Source organism: Vigna unguiculata, chromosome 5 (assembly GCF_037176805.1).
Source record: "Vigna unguiculata cultivar grain cowpea cultivar isolate G323 ecotype 2 chromosome 5, ASM3717680v1, whole genome shotgun sequence".
Lineage (NCBI taxonomy): Eukaryota > Viridiplantae > Streptophyta > Magnoliopsida > Fabales > Fabaceae > Vigna > Vigna unguiculata.
In genome coordinates, this window is record NC_140796.1 from 9,214,119 (window position 1) to 9,235,119 (window position 21,001).

The window sequence follows — 21,001 nt, forward strand, 5'->3', positions numbered from 1 at the left end:
GCCTGGTAAAACTGATTCCCAGGCCCTATTTCTTACATATCCACCATGGTCAGAAGTCCGAATACCAGCGAAGATCCTCCAAATCATTCACCACTCAATAACGCATCACCCCCCACCGTAGCGGAGCTTTCACAGCAGATCAATGAATTAAGGCGTGAAAATGAGCGAATACGACAACGAGTAGATGAAGCGCATCATCGGGCCAATGAGGTCCAAGAGGAGCACGCCACAGCCCGTCAAGCAGCCGAAGACGACAGGCGCAGAATAGAGGACACCTTGCGCGAGCAAGACATCGCACGACGATCCAACGAAGACCTTTTACGCCGCCTCCAGGTCCGAGAGGATCAAATACGAGGTCGACGTCTGGCCGAGATAACGGACGAGGAAAACCATCCTTTTTCTCCTACCATTATGTCCGAGCAGGTTCCACATCAGTACATCATGCCCAAATTACCCCCTTACACAGGCACCTCAGACCCCGAGGTGCACTTGAAGGCTTTTGGAGCCCAAATGCTGATCTCCGGAGGAAGTGATGCCATAAAATGCAAAGTTTTTGTAGGCACACTAGCCCACGGAGCACTCAAATGGTTCGGAGGGATCCCTAAAGCCACCATCACATCCTTTCAAGTTTTCGCACGACTATTCATTGAACGGTTCGCAGCGAACAGAGCGAAACCGCCACGAATTGCAGACCTCTTTGACATAAGGCAAGGATCAGACGAACCCCTCTGAGAGTATATAAACCGCTTTTGTGACGCCAGCACGAACATCTCTAATCCAGAAGAAGAAATTTTGGTAGACGCTTTTCTCAAAGGTCTGCGCGCCAACTCCTTTAGTGATTCCCTAGTCAGAAATTCGGCCGTTTCATTAGCTGAAATTAGGGCCAGGGCGTCTATTCACATAGAGGCCGACGAGGTGATGCGCCACAAGCGACGTCTGGAACGTAGGTCGGAGGGCGAGGCCAAGACAAAAGCCCCTCGGAAAAGGTACGACGATATCGACAAGGTCAGACAACCGGATTGGAGATATACACCTTACGTCGCCCAAACTTCCATTGTCAACCGAACTGAGCGAAGTAACAACTTTCGTTCTCAGCTACGACTCAAATCCGCCAAAACTGACGTTCTGAAAGACGTCGATGTCAATGTACATCTCCGCTTTCCCGAACCAACCACAAGAACGTTGGGCCGTGATCAGAAAACCTGGTGCGAATTCCACCAAGCCTGGGGCCACGACACAGAACGATGCTTTACGTTGACAGAGCAGCTGCTACGGCTAAAAGATAAGGGATACCTCGATAAATACCTCCGACCACCACAAAAAGGCAAGGAAGCATCACAAACCCAAACTCCTCAAAAAATCCATGTCCTAGGTGATTTATTAACAATCGCAGGGGGATTTTTTGGAGGCGGCACTACATCAGCAAGCAGAAAGCGATATTGTAGGAGTATAATGACGACGGCTATGATACCCGCTCGATCCCCAACACCAGAAATCACGTTCTCTGATGCCGACCGGTCAGACATCGTTCCCCACGAAGATGACCCTATGGTCATATCCATAATCACGATGGGAAGAAGGGTCCACTGCGTCCTAGTAGATTAGGGCAGCTCAGCCGACGTTATGTTCTGGTCAGCCTTCCAGGGCCTCAATATACCGTTGGATCAACTAAGACCGTTCGATGGCGTGCTGGTCGATTTTTCCGGCGATCCTGTAGCAGTGAGGGGATACGTTGATCTGCGCACCACATTCGTTGCCGACGAGAACGAGGATGCTTCAAAAACCATCATCATACGCTTCATAGTCGTCCAATCACCTTCATCTTACAATGTCTTGCTAGGCCGACCGTCGCTTAATCGACTTAAAGCTATCATCTCCACCAGCCATCTCAAAGTCAAGTTCCCGACTACCAAGGGCAAAGTCGTCACCTTAAAGGTGGACCAGGCCACCGCTAGGAAATGTTACGAGAATAGCCTCAAGATGCGGCGATCTACTTACACTATCGTCGTCTCCTCCGAGGCAATACTTCCTGCCGCCGAATCGCAAGGATCCTGGAAAGAGCGCAGACCCCAGCCAGTGGGGGGAACCAAGCAAATTGAAATCGGTAAAGGGCACGTCGTCAAAATCAGAGATGACCTAGACGACGATACTGAGCGGAAGCTCCTGGACGTCATCCGGAGCAACTCGGCCTCCTTCGCCTGGCAACCTAGCGACATGGTCGGGATAGACCCGGATTTTATGAGCCACAGGCTAAACGTCAATCTCACGGCGAAACCTAAAGCGCAGCACAGAAGAAAGATGTCACCAGAAAAACTTGAAGCCGTCCGAATAGAAACCGCGAAGCTCCTGTCAACAGGCCACATACGTGAAATCCAATACCCAGAGTGGTTAGCCAATGTCGTCCTGGTTAAGAAGAGTAACGGAAAATGGCGCATGTGCGTAGATTTTACGGATCTCAACAATGCCTGTCCAAAGGATTCGTACCCTCTTCCAAACATCGACATGTTAGTGGACTACGCTTCCGGCCGAGGTATGCTCAGCTTCTTAGACGCATACTCCAGCTACAATCAGATAGCGATGCACCCCGCAGACGAAGACAAAATGGCTTTTATGGGCGAGGCTTCCAATTATTGCTATAAGGTAATGCCTTTCGGTTTAAAAAACACTGGAGCCACTTACCAGAGGCTGATGGACAAAATTTTGAGCCCTCTGATCGGACGCAATGTTCAAGTATACGTGGATGATATGGTCGTTACCTCTACGCAACCAACTGATCACTCCGTTGACCTATCCGAGCTCTTTACAACCATCAACAAATACGGTTTAAAGCTCAATCCAGATAAATGTGTATTTGGTGTGAGAGCAGGAAAGTTTCTTGGTTTCTTGCTGACGGAAAGAGGGATCGAAGCAAACCCAGATAAGTGCGCGACCATAATAAACATGAGGAGTCCACGAAATATCAAGGAAGTCCAGGGGCTCACAGGACGCATGGCTTCTTTATCGCGGTTCCTACCCCGAGGAGGAGATCGAGGTCACTCATATTTTTGTTGTTTACGAAAAAATGTAGGCTTCCAGTGGGATGATAAATGTGAAGAGGCTTTCCAACAGCTGAAGGCCTACCTGGCCTCCCCACCCGTCCTGCGCCGACCTATACAAGGGATCCCATTAAAACTATACTTCACCATAATCGACTTGGCAGTCAGTACAGTGCTTGTTCAGCAACAAGAAAACGAACAAAGGCCGATATACTTCACCAGCAAAACGTTAAGAGGGGCAGAGGCACGGTACCAAGGAATCGAAAAAGCAGCTTTGGCGATCGTGTTCACATCGCGAAGGTTACGACATTATTTCCAGGCCCATTCTATTATTATCATGACCGATCAGCCGTTGAAACAGATATTACAAAAGCCCGATATCTCCGGGCGTCTGGTGAAATGGGCAATAGAGCTCTCCCAATATAACATCAACTACGAACCTCGAGGACCCATTAAAGCGCAGATCCTCGTCGATTTTGTAGTCGAGCTTACGTCGACGACCGAGCGAACGAACACCCTAGAATCCGAATGCCTGTGGACTCTCTCAGTAGATGGTGCGTCCATCACTAAAGGCAGTGGAGCAGGGGTCATCCTAGAGGACCCAAAAGGCAACATGATAGAACAAGCGCTGAAGTTTGCTTTCCGAACTAGTAGCAACCAGGCCGAATACGAGGCCCTTATCGCCGGAATGCTCTTGGCCAAGGAACTCGGGTGTCACAGCTACTAGCAAAGACCGATTCCAAGCTTATCACAGGTCAGGTGTCTGGAGAGTACCAAGCTCGGGACCCTCAATTGGCGTGCTACCTGAAGTTCGTACATCATCTTAGTTCGTCCTTCTCATCCTTCAAACTCATACACATTCCACGAGAACAAAATAGTCGCGTCGACCTGTTGGCGAAATTAGCAAGTAACTCCCGACCCGGACATCATAAGTCGGTAATACGAGAGACTCTGATTACTCCACGTGTAAACTCGAGCGAACCCGCTGTTGACGCCACAGCCCACATAAATTCTACTGAAATGACCTCATCTGAAGCATCATCATCCTGGACGATGCCATACATCACATATCTAGCCGACGGGCAGCTCCCCCAAAACCCAGAGGAAGCGAGCATCATCAAGAAAAACGCTGCAAGGTACACCCTAATAGATGGGCGGTTATTCAGATTTGCTTTTTCACGACCTCTGCTCACTTGCGTAGACAAAAAAGATTATACACGAATCATGTCCGACCTTCATGAGGGTATTTGCGGCAGTCACATTGGAGGTCGCGCATTGAGTACAAAAATAATCCGAGCAGGTTACTTTTGGCCCACACTCCAAAGGGACTGTCTGGAACATACGAGAAAGTGCAATCAGTGCCAAATACACTCAGATTGGTACCATACTGCGCCAGAACAATTACATTCGATCTCGTCTCCCTGGCCATTCCACACATGGGGAATCGACGTCCTCAGACCATTTCCCGTGGCACAACGACAAGTTAAATTCCTAATAGTAGCGATCGAATATTTTACTAAGTGGATAGAAGTCGAAGCAGTAGCGCACATCTCGGCGCTTCGGATCAAAAAATTCGTGTGGCAAAATATCATATGCCGCTTCGGAGTGCCTCGGCGACTAGTCTCTGACAATGGAACCCAATTCAATAGCACATTATTCCGGGAGGCGTACAGAGAATGGGGAATCCAACAATCCTTCTCCTCTGTGGAGCACCCGCAAACCAATGGACAAGCGGAAGCGACAAACAAAATTATCTTGAGAGCCATTCGAAGGAAGGTATGTTCTTCCAGAAGTAATTGGCCGGAATTATTGCCTGGCATACTGTTATCCTATCACACCACACCTCAAACCACCACTCGAGAGTCGCCATTTTGTCTGGTTTACGGAGCAGATGCAATGTTGCCTATAGAAATCTCCCAACCAAGCTGGAGAGTGCAAGTTTTCAACGCAACCTCATCGGACAAAGACCTCCGAGTCAATCTTGACAAGTTAGAAGAGGTTCGCGATCAAGCACGGATCAGCAGCGAGGCATTGAGAAGAAAAAATGAAGCCCGGTATAAATCGAAGATCAAGTCTTTTTCCCTTTTTACTAGGAACAAAGGGTTTTTTAACGAGGTCGGCAGACAAATCAAATCAAATAAATTTAGTTCATAAAATTGCATTCGACAAAATCCCCTAAGCTCGGCTCGGGGTCGGATTTAAATCCGTATTCGACAAAATCCCCTAAGCTCGGCTTGGGGTCGGATTTAAATCTGTATTCAACCAAATCCCCTAAGCTCGGCTCGGGGTCGGATTTAAATCCGTATTCGACAAAATCCCCTAAAGCTCGGCTCGTGGTCGGATTTAAATTCGTATTCGACAAAATCCCCTAAGCTCGGCTCGGGGTCGGATTTAAATCCGTATTCGACCAAATCCCCTAAGCTCGGCTCGGGGTCGGATTTAAATCCGTATTCGACAAAATCCCCTAAGCTCGGCTCGGGGTCGGATTTAAATCTGTATTCGACCAAATCCCCTTAGCTCGGCTCGGGGTCGGCTTTAAATCCGTATTCGACCTCTCTTGTTCGGTTTTTAATCCACACTGAGGGTTAACAAGTTTCGCATTAAAGGTTATCAAGCTTGAGGGTTACCAACCTAGCTCGACGACGGAGTCCGACATCAAAATCATCAAGACGCAAGAAAAATTCTCAAAAAACGGAGCCCGACATCAAAATCATCAAGACGCAAATAGGATTCTCAAAACAGGTACGATAATACTATATTATATATATATATATATATATATATATATAGCGTGTTCTTTCCTATTAGATATACGACATAGGCACTAGGAACATTGTCAAGGTTTACAAAATATTAAATAAAGAGCATGTTCTAAAAGATTTACTCCTCCACCAAGCGACCGTCACGGACGATCTTGCTGGCATCAGCCGCCGAGACATCCGCTGAAGGACACAGCAGCCGTACCTGCTCCAGTGCAGCTTCAAAACCCACTCCGTACGTAGCAGCAGCTTCGTTCGCCAGTTTCTCCTCCAGGCCCAGCCAAGACTTCTCCTTCTCGACAAATTCTTCCTTCACTTGCTGCAACTCGACCTCTAACTCTTCTATCCTCTCCCCCCGCTCTTTCAACTTTGCCTTTAGTCCCTGTAAACTTTCCATCTCACTAGAAAGCCGAGCCACCTCCTCTTTCGCAGTGTTCAACTGCGCTTTAAGCAGAGCTAACTCCGCAGCTCAATCCTTCTCCACAAGACTCGCACGACTTAGCTTGTCACACAAAGCAGCTACTGACACCTCAGTCTTATGGAGGAACCCGTCTATGTCTTCTTGAAGAACGTCGACCTCTTGATTCAAGAGACAGTGCAGATCACCATCAAAAACGTTATGTGCTCGGCTATGCGCTCTATGGTTAAACTGAGAATCCCAAAAGCTGTAGCATACACTACTCGACCCCTCCTGCAGCGGCGGACCTTTTGAGGACAAAGTACGCTCGGACCGAACAGAGACCCCAGCAGTCTCGTCCACCACCGCTTCTGCTCGGCTCAGGGGGCGTCGCCTTTTAAGGTTTGGACCAGATTGAGTGGCCTCCTCGTCGGATACCACTGTCACGCCCTCTTGAGCAAGAGGAATCGCCTGTGCAAGTGAAGTCTGAGAAGAACTTCTCAGGGCCCTGAATCGTTTGGCTAGATCCTGTTTTGACATTCCCATCCTGGAATCTGCAAAAAGCCACAAATTACGTTAAAAAATAAATAAAATCCATACTGATGAGTATCTCGCAAACATATACCGATGTAACGCTTTAGACTAGTCGGTTGAAACTCCAGCTCCAGGAGCTGCTTGGTGTCAAAGACAGCCTTTAACTGCTCTAACATGAGGCAGTACTCTTTCTCTGCCGATGTAAGATCGGATAGCTGCCGTGCACTCGTGTTATTTGGATTTTGTGTCCAATAAAGCGGGAAGCCCTCCAATAAATCCGCCTTGTGTGGGGGAGCTCTTATCTTCAGAAAGCCACCTTTAAACCCTTTGTACGATGATTGAAATAAATTCAGTAAACCTCTACCCCCAGCGCTACTCAATGACGACCACATATGCTTATGAGGTTTCTTCATCTCAAAGAAATATAAAAAGGCGTTAGACGTCGGAACCACGCCAAAATGTGTGCACAACACATAAAATGCCCGAACAAAGGCCCAACTATTTGGGTGAAGTTGAGCTGGAGCAACGTTCAACACTGTTAACAACTCCTTTTCAAAGAAACTCAGGGGCAAGCGCAAACCCACTTTTGAAAACAAGGTCGAATAGAAAAAGCAGAAGGGGCCTGAAGGGTCAGTGGAAGTGTCAGCGCAGACAGGCTCATCCAACTCGCATCGAGCTACCAAGGCGTCCTGCTCGTTACTCTGACATAGTTGCTGGCCTCGGCGATACCGAGTTATGAAGTGATCCGAGGTGAAGCACGTACATTCTCGCCGAAGAGCTAGGGGCGCCCATGGATAGAAATCGTCATAGGAAGTGGTCATCGCTCCAATCAAAAATCCCGTCAAACACTCGAAGCCAAAAGAAATCTCACTCTACCCAATATCGCAGTTAATACCAGTATCGAGAGAGCATTCCCCTCTCACGAACAACGACGAAAAAGAAAACTGCAAAACCACCAAAACAGGAAAAATCGCTAAAGCCCATCATCTATGAAGAGACCTACAAACGAAAACACGAAACACTACTCCAACGAAACTATCCCCTCTCTTCCCCAAAAGCGAAACCTAGTCGAAGCCACACTACCACAGTACCCAGTCGAAACCTCTAACGATTCTCGTATCATGATGGAAACGAAGAGAGAAAGGAATAAGAGAGCATACCTGACCAAAGTCGTTTGACCAAAGCAAAAGAAGCGAGAGAATGCAGAAAATGAAACTTGAAGGAGATGAAAGGGCACCAACGAAGAAAATGGGAAGAAAGAGCATTTGAAAACCTCTTATACAGAGTCATAAATGCGGACAAGACAAAGCGGCGGTTACAGACTGCAAAACAGAACAACCCCCATCAAACATAGGACACGTGGCATCCCGTCAGTTAATCACAGTCAAAATTTTGAAAATCACGCGTCAGGGAAGTTGTAACGACTCTCTCATCCACAACAGTTGGGATTCAAGGTCGGAGGGTTAATGTACCCCTGGCTGGGCCGATCTTTACTCGGTCTAATCAGCCGAACTTTTCGCAACACGTCAGCTAGGGGGCTCGCTCTTGACCTATCTGCCACGTCGAGAAACTGAAATACTCGGTATATTCGGAAAAGCTGACCACTACCTCCTAAATCCTTGGTAACTTACCCTCCACGATGTTCGGGGAAACCGGACACGACCAGGGGCGACAAGGATATAAAAAGGGGAAAGGGGAGCCCAGGAAGAGGACAAGAAACCGGTAGAGAAAACACATACTCTGTTCAAGGAGGACTTGAGGCAATCCGATAAGGTCTCCTTCCCCCCGAGAACAAATTTCAAAAGTTTTTTTTTTATAAGATGAATTTCAAAAGTTAAATACTATAACCAAGCTACACACAATTTTTGGGTACAGTGGTATCCTCACAGTTAGAAAGTAAAATCTTTAGCACAAACACCAACGTAATTTGAGTTTGAATTCAATCATTCATGTACTCCCTTCTTTTTTTTATCTATTATATATATATATATATATATATATATATATATATATATATTCCCAACCCTTATATTTTTTTTATATATAATAAGATAATTATGAGGGTTCTCGTTTTGTCTAGTTTTATTTGTACTTCACCATATATGCATAAGTATAGATTCAAGATTTGATACACCAAAGTAAAAGATAATTACTCACTATAAATGCACAAGTATAGATTAACAAAAGTAAAAGATAACTACGTATCATTTTAAACGTTGAAAATGATATATATATATATATATATATATATATATATATATATATATATATATATATATATATATATATATATATATTTATTTATTTATTTGGTGTGGACGTTGGAATTGCAATATGAACAGCAATTGGTGCTCTTTGTGGGTGGTACAATCATTTCTTTTTCATAAGAAATGATAATAGAAAAAGTATTTTCTATGATTCCAATTTCAAATTACGCGATCAACAAAAATTTACAATAAAACCAAACCACGATAAAATAATATAATATATATATATATATATATATATATATATATATTATATTCCTTTTTCCATCAGCCTCGTTCACTAGTGTCACTTCACAATTCTGATGTTCAATGCCGTACATTCCTTATCAAATATATGCTATTGTTGCAACTTAACATGGTATATATAATAATGTAAACTGAAAATTTGATTATTCAAAAGTAAAATAATAGCAGATTTGAATCTTGTTGCTAGAGTTCAGATATTCGACTGAACAAAAAAAAAAGCTAACATAACCTCTTTTCTTTTTCAGTATGATGGAAGAGAACACAGTTTATTAAAGGATGATTGCGTTTTTACTCAGACAAAAGCATTTACAATTGTAATCTTAATCTTCAACTTTTTGTGTCAATAGTTTTTGTCTCTGTATTTTGAAATATTCAAATTTTAAATTCCTAGTAGAGCTAGCATTTTCTTTTTTTTTTTTACCATGGGATGGAAGATCGAATATTTCAATAAATACAGGGGTTTGTCCCTATTTTTGAAAATACTCACATTTGAGTTTTAAAGTAAACACTTTTATCCTACAAGGGGAGAATTTATTGAGTGTTTAAAAATTTGGGATAAATATAATATTTGAAAAGTATTGATTAAAACAAATGTTTTAAAACATAATTTAATTTCTTTAAAAGAATCACAGAATACAATCGGTTTAATTTCCTAATTAGATTTATAATTATTCTATCATATATGAATAAATAATTAAATAAGAGATCGAGTTACTCTTAAGAGAATTATTCACTATTCAGAATATTTACCTCAAAATTAATGGTTATATACGGTGAATAAGTAAATTTAAACAACAAAATTTTAAGAGATGAATGACATATAAATAGTAATTCTCTTATAGTATGATTATTGTGTTATGCATTATAAAGTTTGTGGGTCATACATATTCCAAAGAACAGAGAAAACCTAAGTAAAGCTAATAATTATTTTCCAACTTTTACCGCTCAAAAACAATGAGGAGTGGAGCATTACATAGATGGAATTACACACATACCAACGTGTACAGTAGCAATTTTTCAAAGAAAAAATAATATACTTTTAGGTTTAATCAATTAAAAGTTTAAGCACATTTTTAAATTGATTAAAAACTGTTGTTTATTATATCTATTAAGTGATAATGCAACTAACCAAGATAAAAAAAAATAAAGGTGATGTCTCCAGAGGCCAAACTATGATGTGACAAAGGGGGGCCATTGCCCCCCAAATTTTTTTATAATTATATAATTTATTATATAATTTTAAATATATATTTTAAAAATTTAAGATTTTTAATATAGTTTATAAATTTGATATTCTAAAATTATATATTTATATTAATATATAAGAATTTTTTTTATTATCTACCTTTATTTTTTTTAATTTAACCTTTTAAATATTTTTTAAATAAAAATAATTATTTTTTTAATATTATTTTTAAGAGATCATTTATTTAATTTAACCATCTTTTTAGTTAATTATTTTTTAACTTAAAATTAATTATAATAAAATCATAAAAATGATTTATATTTTATTTTAATAATTATAATAATAACAATAATAAATAAATGGTTTTTACTAGTTTACATGTTATTACTTTTTATTGTCATAAAAAAAATATATGGTTTTTACTAGTTTATATAAAAGAGTAGGAATACTCTTTTAGTTTTTATTTTAGCTTAAAAATATCAAGTTGGTCCACTAGTTTTTTTTTTCTTTTAGTTTTAATTTGATCCAATTTTTGAAAAAATGATGCAATTTAGTCCCTTCTCTTTTGTTAGATTTCTTGAATTGGATCAAGATGTTTTCCTGAAAGTTAAAGTTGTGAATAATGATGGTTTTCTTTGTTGATGTAATTGACATAAACCTAGTTTTTGATGAAAATTTTTTACTTCGTTTCAAGAAATTTAACAAAAATGATCAAATTGCATTGATTTTAAAAAAAATCGTAACCAATTTGAGACTAAAAAAACTAGATAACTAATATGACATTTTTGGATGAAAAAATGGACCAAAAGAGTAATTCAACCAAAATTTTGGCACTCTCAAAATATTGGCCGAAGATTTGGATGTCTCCTGATTAATGTTTACAGTTCTATTATCTTATTGTTATTTCTTATTTTGGTTCTGTATTCGTATGGTTATTCAAATTAAAATCTTAACAGAATATAATTATTAGTATTTTAAATTAGGGTTAAATATATTTTTATCCGATGTCATTAAAACTTTAATATGCTTTTATTATTAAAATTTAAAAATAAATAAATATAATGTTTTTAACTTGTCAAACATATTTTTCAATTGGTATTAAAGTAATTGTTAGAAGTGAGCTTTAAGCCTAGTGGATGGTTCGTTAGCGACTCAATATCGGGTAGAACATAATGTCCAAGAAAATTCACTAAGGTAGACTCTAATTTACCTCTGATATTATGTTAGAAGTCAGCTTTAACAATCTCACAAAACCGGCTTGTAAGGTGAGGAATGCATCTCACTTATATATTGTAAATTGACCTTATATCTAGTCAACGTGGAACTTCTAACATTAATAATGTATTAAATGGGATAAACAGCACAAATGTTAATTTAAAATGTGTTGGACAACTTTTACCCTAAACAGGAAATAATATTGTTTTTTCAAACATCAAATCGAATGCTTTGAATAATTGATGATAATGTTTTTAGTTTCTCCATCCCTCATCAACATAAAATTCCAAATTTTCTTTTCATTTTGAGCAAAATCAAACTTTGTTTCCCTATTTCTGAAATAGTAAATCACACTGAGCTTTGTTACGTGGTTGGAGTCCATTGGAGAACAGAAGATGCACCAAGTGAGTGTGTTTGACGTGGCCTTTTCATTTGGAAGGAAGCACAAACTGCATAAGTCACATTTTCCACAAAGCTAAAGTGCATTTCCTAAGATTTGCTTGGTTTCACGTGAAAATAAATTATTCTCTTTCATAAGGAGTTTGAAAATGTTTGGTAGTGGGGTAAGTGCACTACACGCACCAAATTATGTCCATTAACCGTTCAAATTTTGAAAAAATATACTAAATACATCAAAAAATTGTGTTTCCACACAACTATTTTCTAGCTGTGAAGGTGTTCCCTAAACACAAGCAACGATTCTTTTTGAAGGCACACACTTTCCCTTATCCATCATTGCAAAATTCTTCTTAAAATACGGAATAGACCACACATAAAAGAAATTATATTGGATATATTTTGCATTTTACCCTTATTCCATATGTAGAATTTGTTGATGTAAAAGAATTTTTTTCTAGATCACTTCTACTTTTCCATTGTGATTATTTTTCTTTTCTAATATATATATATATATATATTCAAAGTATATGTAAAAATAGTTATCTGAGTATGTTTCATCACAAATTTCAAGTTTAATATGTAACAATAGTTTAATAATTGAATGATATTTACTAATTATTTGATTATTAGTTTAACGTATTATTTCATTTAGTTTATTTTACTTTTGAAATAGTTATGTAATTTGTGATATTTTAGATATAAACAAAACATAAAAAAAATGATTATTATTAATAATCATTATAATACAATATAATGTTAAAAATCATAACAAAACATTTAGACGCCCACCGTGGGGCTCGAACCCACGACCACAAGGTTAAGAGCCTTGCGCTCTACCAACTGAGCTAGACGGGCTTGATGTTTTGAGTATAAGGGTCTAATGTCTACTTAAACAACTGTGAAGGCAATTAATGTTATAATAAATGTGAGCAAAAAGTCTCAACAGCCTTACGTTTGACTTTTGTTTATAATTTTCTATATGAGTCTTTGATTAATCTATTTGAGACCCAATTGCTTAAAAAACCTCATTATTGACCTATTTATCCTTAATTACATGCTGACTCACTTGTCTTAGAGTCGTTTGGCCATGACATACATCGATCTTGAGTCATAAAAGTATCTGACATATTTATAACAAACCTAAACTTGACTTGCTGTTAACTGTTCAACACAATAGTCCGTTTGTTGACACATAATTCCATAATCTCCGAAGTGACCGCCACATTTTGGGAGATCTAGCTGTTCGTTGACGCATTATTCCATATGATCAACAAGTAAAGCTCTGACGCTCGACATACCACTCATTCGATATTGCCTGTAGGTAGCCAGTCGTTGACACTTAATTCCATGATCTTTAGAGTGATCGTTGCATCCAGGAAAAGTTGTCTGTTTCATAATTTTATATTATCAACATTTGGAGCCATGGTGCTCGATGTGTCGCTCATTCGATACCATCTGCGGGATTTTTGCAGTGATGTGCAGGCGTTGATCGGCTCTTCATAGGTGGATACACCCACGTGGTACAATTGAGTTTGATCTATTATATAAAAAAAGGGTTAAATATATTTTTGGTCCTTTAACTTTTAGTGAATTTTGAAATTAGTGCATTGCGAAACTTTGGACCAATTTAGTCCTTCATCTTGCGAAATACGTGGATTTAGTCATTTTAATCAAATTTTGTTAGGTTTATTTGATGTTTCGTACGCATTTCAGGATTGTATTTGAGTTGTTTATAATGTTTGACATATTTTTACTTTAATGTTAAGTCAAATAATATTATGAAACGCGTTTGAAATCAAATAAACTTAACAAGATTTGATTAAAAGACTAAATCCACGTATTTCCAAAGATGAATGACTAAATTAGTCTAAAGTTTTGAAATTGACTAATTCCAAAATTAACTGTAAATCAAGGGAGAAAAAATATATTTAACCCAAATATTTATTACAATGAAAGTAGATGATTAAATTACATGTAGCGATTGTAGACTACCAAATAGAGAAATTGGTTTCTCCTTTTAAGTGAGAGAATGTCTTTTTTAAACTTTTGTCAAAAAATTTACTGCTTCCTCAATTGTTATTTTATATATATATATATATATATATATATATATATTATTACAATTTATTATATTATTAATTAAAATTAAGTAATTATTAAGTTTCTGTTTGACTTATTCATTATTAATTGAATTATTATTGTTAGTATTAATAATAATTAATAATACATAAAATTTATAAAAATATTTATTATAAGAAAAGTAATGTTTATGTGTTAAGATCGTAGAACGTGACGTAATAAGATTGGTTTCTTTAAATGAGAGTATATATATGTTGTGTAAACTAAGGAGAGATTTACTATTTGTGCTTTTTTATTTGATATATACTTGAACTTCCTCAATTGTTATATATATATATATATATATATATATATATATATATATATATATATATATTATAGCTTGGAACTTGCAATATTTATAGGCTCAACCTAGCAATATTTATAGAGCCCTTGAAAATTAAAAAGAGGAACATGCCTTGCCTTTGCATCACCACCAATCTTAACTTAGATGGAGTTGACACTAACCCTGTCTTTTCTGAAGCCACCACTGCTGTCTCAACAATCATCGGAAAACCCGAAAAGGTAATTTGTAAACCTTAATATCCCTCCCTTTCTATGTCAACTGAAGAACTTATCATCACTTCATTTCTCTCAGTTTTTTTTACTGATTAAAAGTTCTTCCATAACCATTCGTTTTCAACAATCCTTGCTGAAAACATATGCAGGGCTTTGATTAAAGCATGTTTTTATCAGTAAACTATTTATGTTGATGATTATAATCAATCTGAATCTGAAGGACATATAAAACTATAGTTACCTCTAAATTCAACAAAATTTGAGGCTACATGTAAAAGATTTTCATGTATAAATAATACTCACCTACTCTTACCATGACGCAGTTTTTCATCTGGTGTCTTGAAAACTTTTCACAGAAAAATGCTATATTATCACATGACGCTTATCATATTGATGCTTGTTGTTAGTGAAAACATTCATAAATAATTTATAATAATTTTTATCATTCTTTTAGTTATCATGGGACCAAAATCTTGGCTACTTAGAATCTTTGAAACTGGGAATTAATTAACTGTTCGATCTTAATTTGTAATTGTCAACTAGTTCATATAAACAATAACGAGAAGGGCAATTAAAATAGTAATGTTATTTTCCAGGTATGGCCTGAACAACAATTAAAATCATTCGGCTCTGTGAACTCTGAAGTATATATATAATAGAATGTCGCAAGAAGTGTTTGTTTTAACGATGAGTTAAATTAACTTTAAACCATTACATATATACTCAAATTTATTTTAAATGATAAATTTTTATAGTACGACAGCTATGTCCTTATAGAAAATAATTTAGGGATAAAAAACGCACTCTAAGATTCTTCGAATTTGTTCTGTCAGTATCATGTGTGAAAAGGGAATGGTAGTGGAAAAAGTGGTGTGTTTAGAAATGCACTTCTGAGGTAGTAGCTTTGTGTCTTTTAAATCATGTGGGACACCCACCAACATACCACTCTTATTTGTTTATGGAAATTGACAAGCTAGTCATTAAGTCATTATAGACACTCCATTAATCTCTATCTTCCTCTCATATCACAACAATATTAATTAGCTCCCATAACTATATTTCTCTCTCTTCCTATGAAACATTTTAAAGTATATAAATACATTAATTTTCGATTTACAATCGAGAAGATGAAATAAATATAAATTTATCTTTTAATACGAAATCGAATTTAGAGTCTATTATAATAAAATTTACTATATCTATCATATAATTGTTATCTAATTTTACACAAGATGTTTGATATACGAGGATAGGTTAGAATTTTCACGTTTAGTAGAGATAAAATCAATTTATAATATAAATACAACAATCAATTAAATTTAAATTCATTATAATATTTTAGAGGAATTCATATTTTAAATAGTCGAATAAATTAAGTGTGGAAGTAATGTAAAAATAGTATGAGGAACACTTTTTCTAGTTTATATTTATGTTAGTATTAATTATTATTTATTGAAAGTGTCACATTAATTGGAGTTAAGACTAATTCATAATGATTTATAAGTTAGTTTTGTAGAATTGAGTTAATTTAAAGTCTATTTTTTAATATTTCAGAATAATGAGTTAGAATCTATCCTAACAAAATTCATTATTTATCTAAAATTAACTTATTAGCGGTATTTAACGTGGCTTACATATATATTTTGTGCATAATGTGAGCATAATTGTGCAGTTTGTGATGGTGATACTGAAATCTTCAGTGCCAATATCATTTGGAGGTAACAAGGAACCAGCAGCATATGCTGAGATAGTATCAATGGGTGGCTTAAATTCAGAAGTGAAGAGGAAGTTGATTGCTACCATTGGAACCATTTTGCAGTCCAAGCTTTGTATCCCAAGAACACGATTTTTCCTCAAAGTCTTTGATACCACTGCATTTTCTACCAAATCCAAAATGTAATGCTATCTTTCAAAATCTCACAAGCTTCGTGTATTAATTTTCTCATGTTGTACCTTTAATTTGAATAACTATGCAATGTTATTCCTCGAATTCTCCTACATTGTACTCTTCTTTGTTGAAAAATCAAACAAAGAAGTTTTATTGAATGAATAAAGTATACAATCCACGCACCTTTTAAATTTTGTCAAATGAAATGACAACAAATTTTAAATTTGATTGAACCAAAGGTAGACTATGTCCATTGTTACCTTTTTTCGCCTAAGAATTACTATAATTAGGAATGTCAAAAAAATTTGTACCAATGGATATTTGTGGATAAAATCCGCACAAATGAGAATGGTAATTTCGTAAATTGGAGTGCTTCACTCTCTAATCTCACCATGGACAATGGGATTGCATTTGAAATGAATTTCTCTAATCATCACTTGACATCACCCTCTTTCACCCCAAAAGAATAAGGTGATCACCTGTTAATACTCTCTTCCCATTCCACATGAACAGTAAATTCTCCTAAAAGAACACAATGTAATAGTCTTTTCTTTATTGGCATTTACTCAACTTTAATATATTATACCATTTTTATGATGATTTAAATATATTTAATTAATTTGTACTTTTGCCTTTTTGTTTTCCAAATTTGGTTTTAGATTGAATATTTTTTATTTAGACTAATGCAGGGAAGACTTTCTTTTTACACCGATTAAAAAAATAATTTTTTATGTTAGTTCTATAATCGACATAAATACAAGTGACATAGAAAATTTCTACTTTTTATGTCGGGTTTGGAACAATTGACACATAAAAACTTTCATTTCATTACCAACTTCTCCATGAAACCCTAATTTAATTATTACTCGTTTCCTTCAAATCCTCAACAATGGTGCAAGATGTCAAACTTTCCATCATAGGTGGCACACTTTACCCCAACCTCATGCTCATCGTTGTAAGACCCGTAGAATTTAATTAATTAAATAAATAATTAATTAATAAATACGGGAGGGGTAATAATTATGACATTAAATTATGGTTAGTATGACATGGAAAAGTGCTAGCTCATATGGTTGAGAGCACTTGGATTGTGTGAGAGGACTTGGGTTCAAGTCCTATGCATGATACTTTTTGTGTTATTATTATTATTTCAATCTATGAAAGCATGTTCTGTTATGATATGATGCTTGAATTGTGATGGTTAGCATGAAACATGATTGGTTGAAATGGTTATGCACTTGAGTGGTAACAAAGGGGTCATGGGTTCAAACCTTGGAAATGCTAAATGGAAATTATGCTTGTTTTTATTTTGCTAATGGTGACTTTAGAGGGAAATGGGAAAGGTTAACAGAGGCCATGGGAAGCAGTACGGCCGAGGGGGGGGGGGGGCTACATTCCCATTCATGATGAGAGATAGAGAGTTATTAAAAGGTAAATGAAATTAAATTCGTTTTAATATTTTAAGTAACCTAAAGTACTAGTTTAAAAGGAAAAAGTTGGAGTTTAGGCAAGGTTTTGGAAGGCTGAACTTAGACTTAGAAAAAACAGAGGCAAGAGTGAGTGAGAGGGGCTGACGTGAGGGAGTTGAAGGCAGAATTGAGGGAAACCAAGGTTGGCCATTGGTGATCAAGGGAGAACTTCATCAATTGTGCAAATTTAAGCTAAGGAACCAGGTTAGGGGAGCTGGTCTCTGATTTTATTTATTCGTAATTATAATTGCATGATTAGCATGATAATTGGATGTGTGATTCTGTTAAATTCTGCGTTTTTTTCTGGTTTCTGGGAATTTTCCAGAAACCGCCTGGCGGACTACACATAGCCACCAGGCGACTCATGTTATATTAGAGGGTTTCTGGGTTACCTCGAGGGACCGCCTGGCGGTGATGCCTTATACCGCCAGGCGACGCAAACTGATAATGATTTCTGGGTTTTTCCTGATGAACTGCCTGGCGGGGATGAATACCCGCCAGGCGACACGAGTGGAATGGGCTCGGTTTTGGTGTTCTCTGTGTTCTGGAATGATTTTGATCGGGAGAAAATGTAGTTGCAACGAAGGAACGAGGAATTGAGTCATTATATCGTAAGAATCCATAGGGCAGAATGCCAATATGATAAAGGGCTATGAAATCCTTGTTTGGTCGAACGCTGTGATATCCTGTGGTATGATGGAACGCGGAGTGTTATGAACTGCCCTAGGAACTGATGATTTATAGGACTAGATTTCGGTTGCTCTGAACGTGGTTGGAACCTGAATGGAGAACGAAGAGAATTATCAAAGTAGGGTAATTGGCAGGGGCGTGGGTTCTGGAAAGGAACCTGGAATTGGCAGATGGGGTGTACCGCCTGGTGGCACGAACCTTGCCGCCAGGCGCTAACGCGGAAGTTTCCTCACCGTGTTGACGAGAAGAATGCTGAGGGGTTGGAGAATTGGTCTGGGAAGAATTAGTTCATTAAGAGGAAATTGGGGTCGAGAAACTAGGAGGTCATGAGTTGTTTTATTATGTTGCGGTCAAGCATGTTTGACTAGGTCACATGAATAATCGAGCACGAGAGTTGTTCATAACCAGAAGAAAGCTTAAGTCGGGATAAATCAGATGATTTGATTATTGATAGGTGAGTGGATAGGGATAGTGAGTATAAGGATTTAAATTGTTAGGGGCATGGGAGGAAGCGTTGGATTAATATACTCGCAAGCCTTGAAGAAAGAACCGTGAGCAAGTTACTAATAGTACATTGTTAGGGCTTAGAGTACTGAAAAGAATACTTAAATTGGCATTAGTCACTCTGTTAAGTCTAAGGTTTCAAGCACGACTCATAATTACGTGTTAGAGTAGGGATTGTTGGGATTGAGGACATAGATGGTTGGAGTACATTATTACTGACTGGACTATTGAAACACAATATGGTAAGGTAATATGGTAAGTTTTACATTTAGTGTCTGAAACTCATTGGTATTGAGATAAATTTGAGATAGAGAACCTAAACCAGTAAAGGTCAGCTGTACTAATACAGCGCCTGGCGGCGGGAATGGGTAGCGCCAGGCGATGGTAAGGACTCAGTGGGGTTCTGGATTGATTGGCGCCTGGCGGTGGGATAGGCTTCGCCAGGCGGCGGCGATACGAACAGTGGCTCCTGGACCAGCGTCCGCCTGGCGGTGTAGACTGTTCCGCCAAGCGGTGGTTGTAGACTTTGTGAGTTTGAGGCGCTTGGCGCCTGGCGGTACGTGTCCCCCGCCAGGCGGTCTGGAAGCTGTGGCGCCTAGCGGTACGTGTCCCCCGCTAGGCGATTTAGCTGCTGTGAGTCCTAGTTGATGGACTTCGTAGGGTGTTCTACAAGGTTTTTGATAGTGCTTCAGAGGTGAGGTTGCTGGAGTTCCTTGAGTTGTGGCTCGGAACGTATCCCTTGAGTTGTGGCTCGGGATAGGGGTTAAGCACGTGGTATTCCTTGAGTTGTGGCTCGGAATAACATCTCTTGAGTTGTGGCTCGGGATGGCGGATGAACACGAGAAACCCTTGAGTTGTGGCTCGGGTTGGCGAGTGTGGCCGGTATGAGTGTGCTGGTTGTGGCCAGTACGGATGGGTCCAGATAGATTGCCCTCCTCAGTTGTTGGCTGACGAGTTTGGTAGTCTTGGGACGATACGGGCTTTGTTCGTATATGGGAACTCTACCTGGCGTTGCGGTGTATGATCCGTAGCATGTATTCCCGCACGTGCTCTATCGGTTGTGGCCGATAGGTATGGCAGCAAGTCACTTTGAAGTAATTAGCAGACGAAGTAGAACACGAATAAACTTATTGGAGATCGAACTGAGGGAATAAAAATATAGGGCAATGTGGAAAGTTAATTAAGTGGTGTTATGTGTATGTATACTGATTTATATATATGTTTATGGCTTTGTATTTATGTGTGTTTTATCTGCTAAGCTCACCCTATCTGCGTGTGTGTGGCGATGATCGTGTACGCGGTACACGGGAGCAGATGTTGGTGATGCAGGTGGCTCTGGTGCAGCTTAGTCGCGGAGAGGGGATTGACTTGGGGAACTTTTACTTGTATTACTTTGTTTTGGAAACATTTGTAAATCCGGATGGGTGACTTAACAACATTGTGGTTTTAATTATGTAATCGATGTCCTAAACTTTATCCGCTCAATTAATAAAGCTTTAAATTTTCCCGCGTTTTGGGAAAATAAGGTATTATTAAATGCGCTGTTATATTTATTTGTTTTATTTATTTATAAATCAGTAATATCCTGACGGGATGTTACAATCGTCGCTGCTATTCACTCTCTACTATGCTTCCTCTGCCTCTTCATTCATATTTGTTAGGTATGTGTTTTCATCACCCATTTATTTGCCTCCAATATCACTATTGTCGCATACTTCTTTGCCAAGGAGGTCTAGGACTCCCGTGCCGATATAGTAAACACATTATTACACTTG

At 38.3% G+C, this 21,001-nt stretch overlaps 2 protein-coding genes and 1 non-coding gene across 3 annotated transcripts; 2 read left to right on the forward strand and 1 right to left on the reverse strand.

Annotated features, from left to right (window-relative positions):
* Positions 1–45: 45 nt before the first annotated feature.
* LOC146886044 (uncharacterized) lies at positions 46–1,605 on the forward strand. Its single transcript, XM_085672979.1, has 2 exons — positions 46–653; positions 762–1,605. Exons 1-2 carry the CDS (start codon positions 46–48, stop codon positions 1,603–1,605), a joined length of 1,452 nt encoding a protein of 483 aa, XP_085529105.1.
* An 11,215-nt stretch (positions 1,606–12,820) lies between these two features.
* Positions 12,821–12,893, reverse strand: TRNAK-CUU (transfer RNA lysine (anticodon CUU)). Its single transcript has one exon. It is a non-coding gene; the product is annotated as a tRNA-Lys (tRNA).
* Positions 12,894–14,502: 1,609 nt separating this feature from the next.
* On the forward strand, positions 14,503–16,769 carry LOC114184157 (uncharacterized). The gene is made up of 2 exons (XM_028071416.2): positions 14,503–14,681; positions 16,348–16,769. Exons 1-2 carry the CDS (start codon positions 14,571–14,573, stop codon positions 16,573–16,575), a joined length of 339 nt encoding a protein of 112 aa, XP_027927217.1. The 5' UTR covers positions 14,503–14,570; the 3' UTR covers positions 16,576–16,769.
* The last annotated feature ends 4,232 nt before the right edge of the window (positions 16,770–21,001 follow it).

Bases quoted from the DNA above. Each gene is read 5' to 3' on its own strand.
- LOC146886044 (XM_085672979.1), top strand. From the start codon at position 46: ATGGTCAGAAGTCCGAATACCAGCGAAGATCCTCCAAATCATTCACCA. The intron at 654-761 runs GTTCGCAGCGAA...TTGTGACGCCAG, and splicing joins GCACGACTATTCATTGAACG to CACGAACATCTCTAATCCAG.
- LOC114184157 (XM_028071416.2), top strand. From the start codon at position 14,571: ATGCCTTGCCTTTGCATCACCACCAATCTTAACTTAGATGGAGTTGAC. The intron at 14,682-16,347 runs GTAATTTGTAAA...ATAATTGTGCAG, and splicing joins TCATCGGAAAACCCGAAAAG to TTTGTGATGGTGATACTGAA.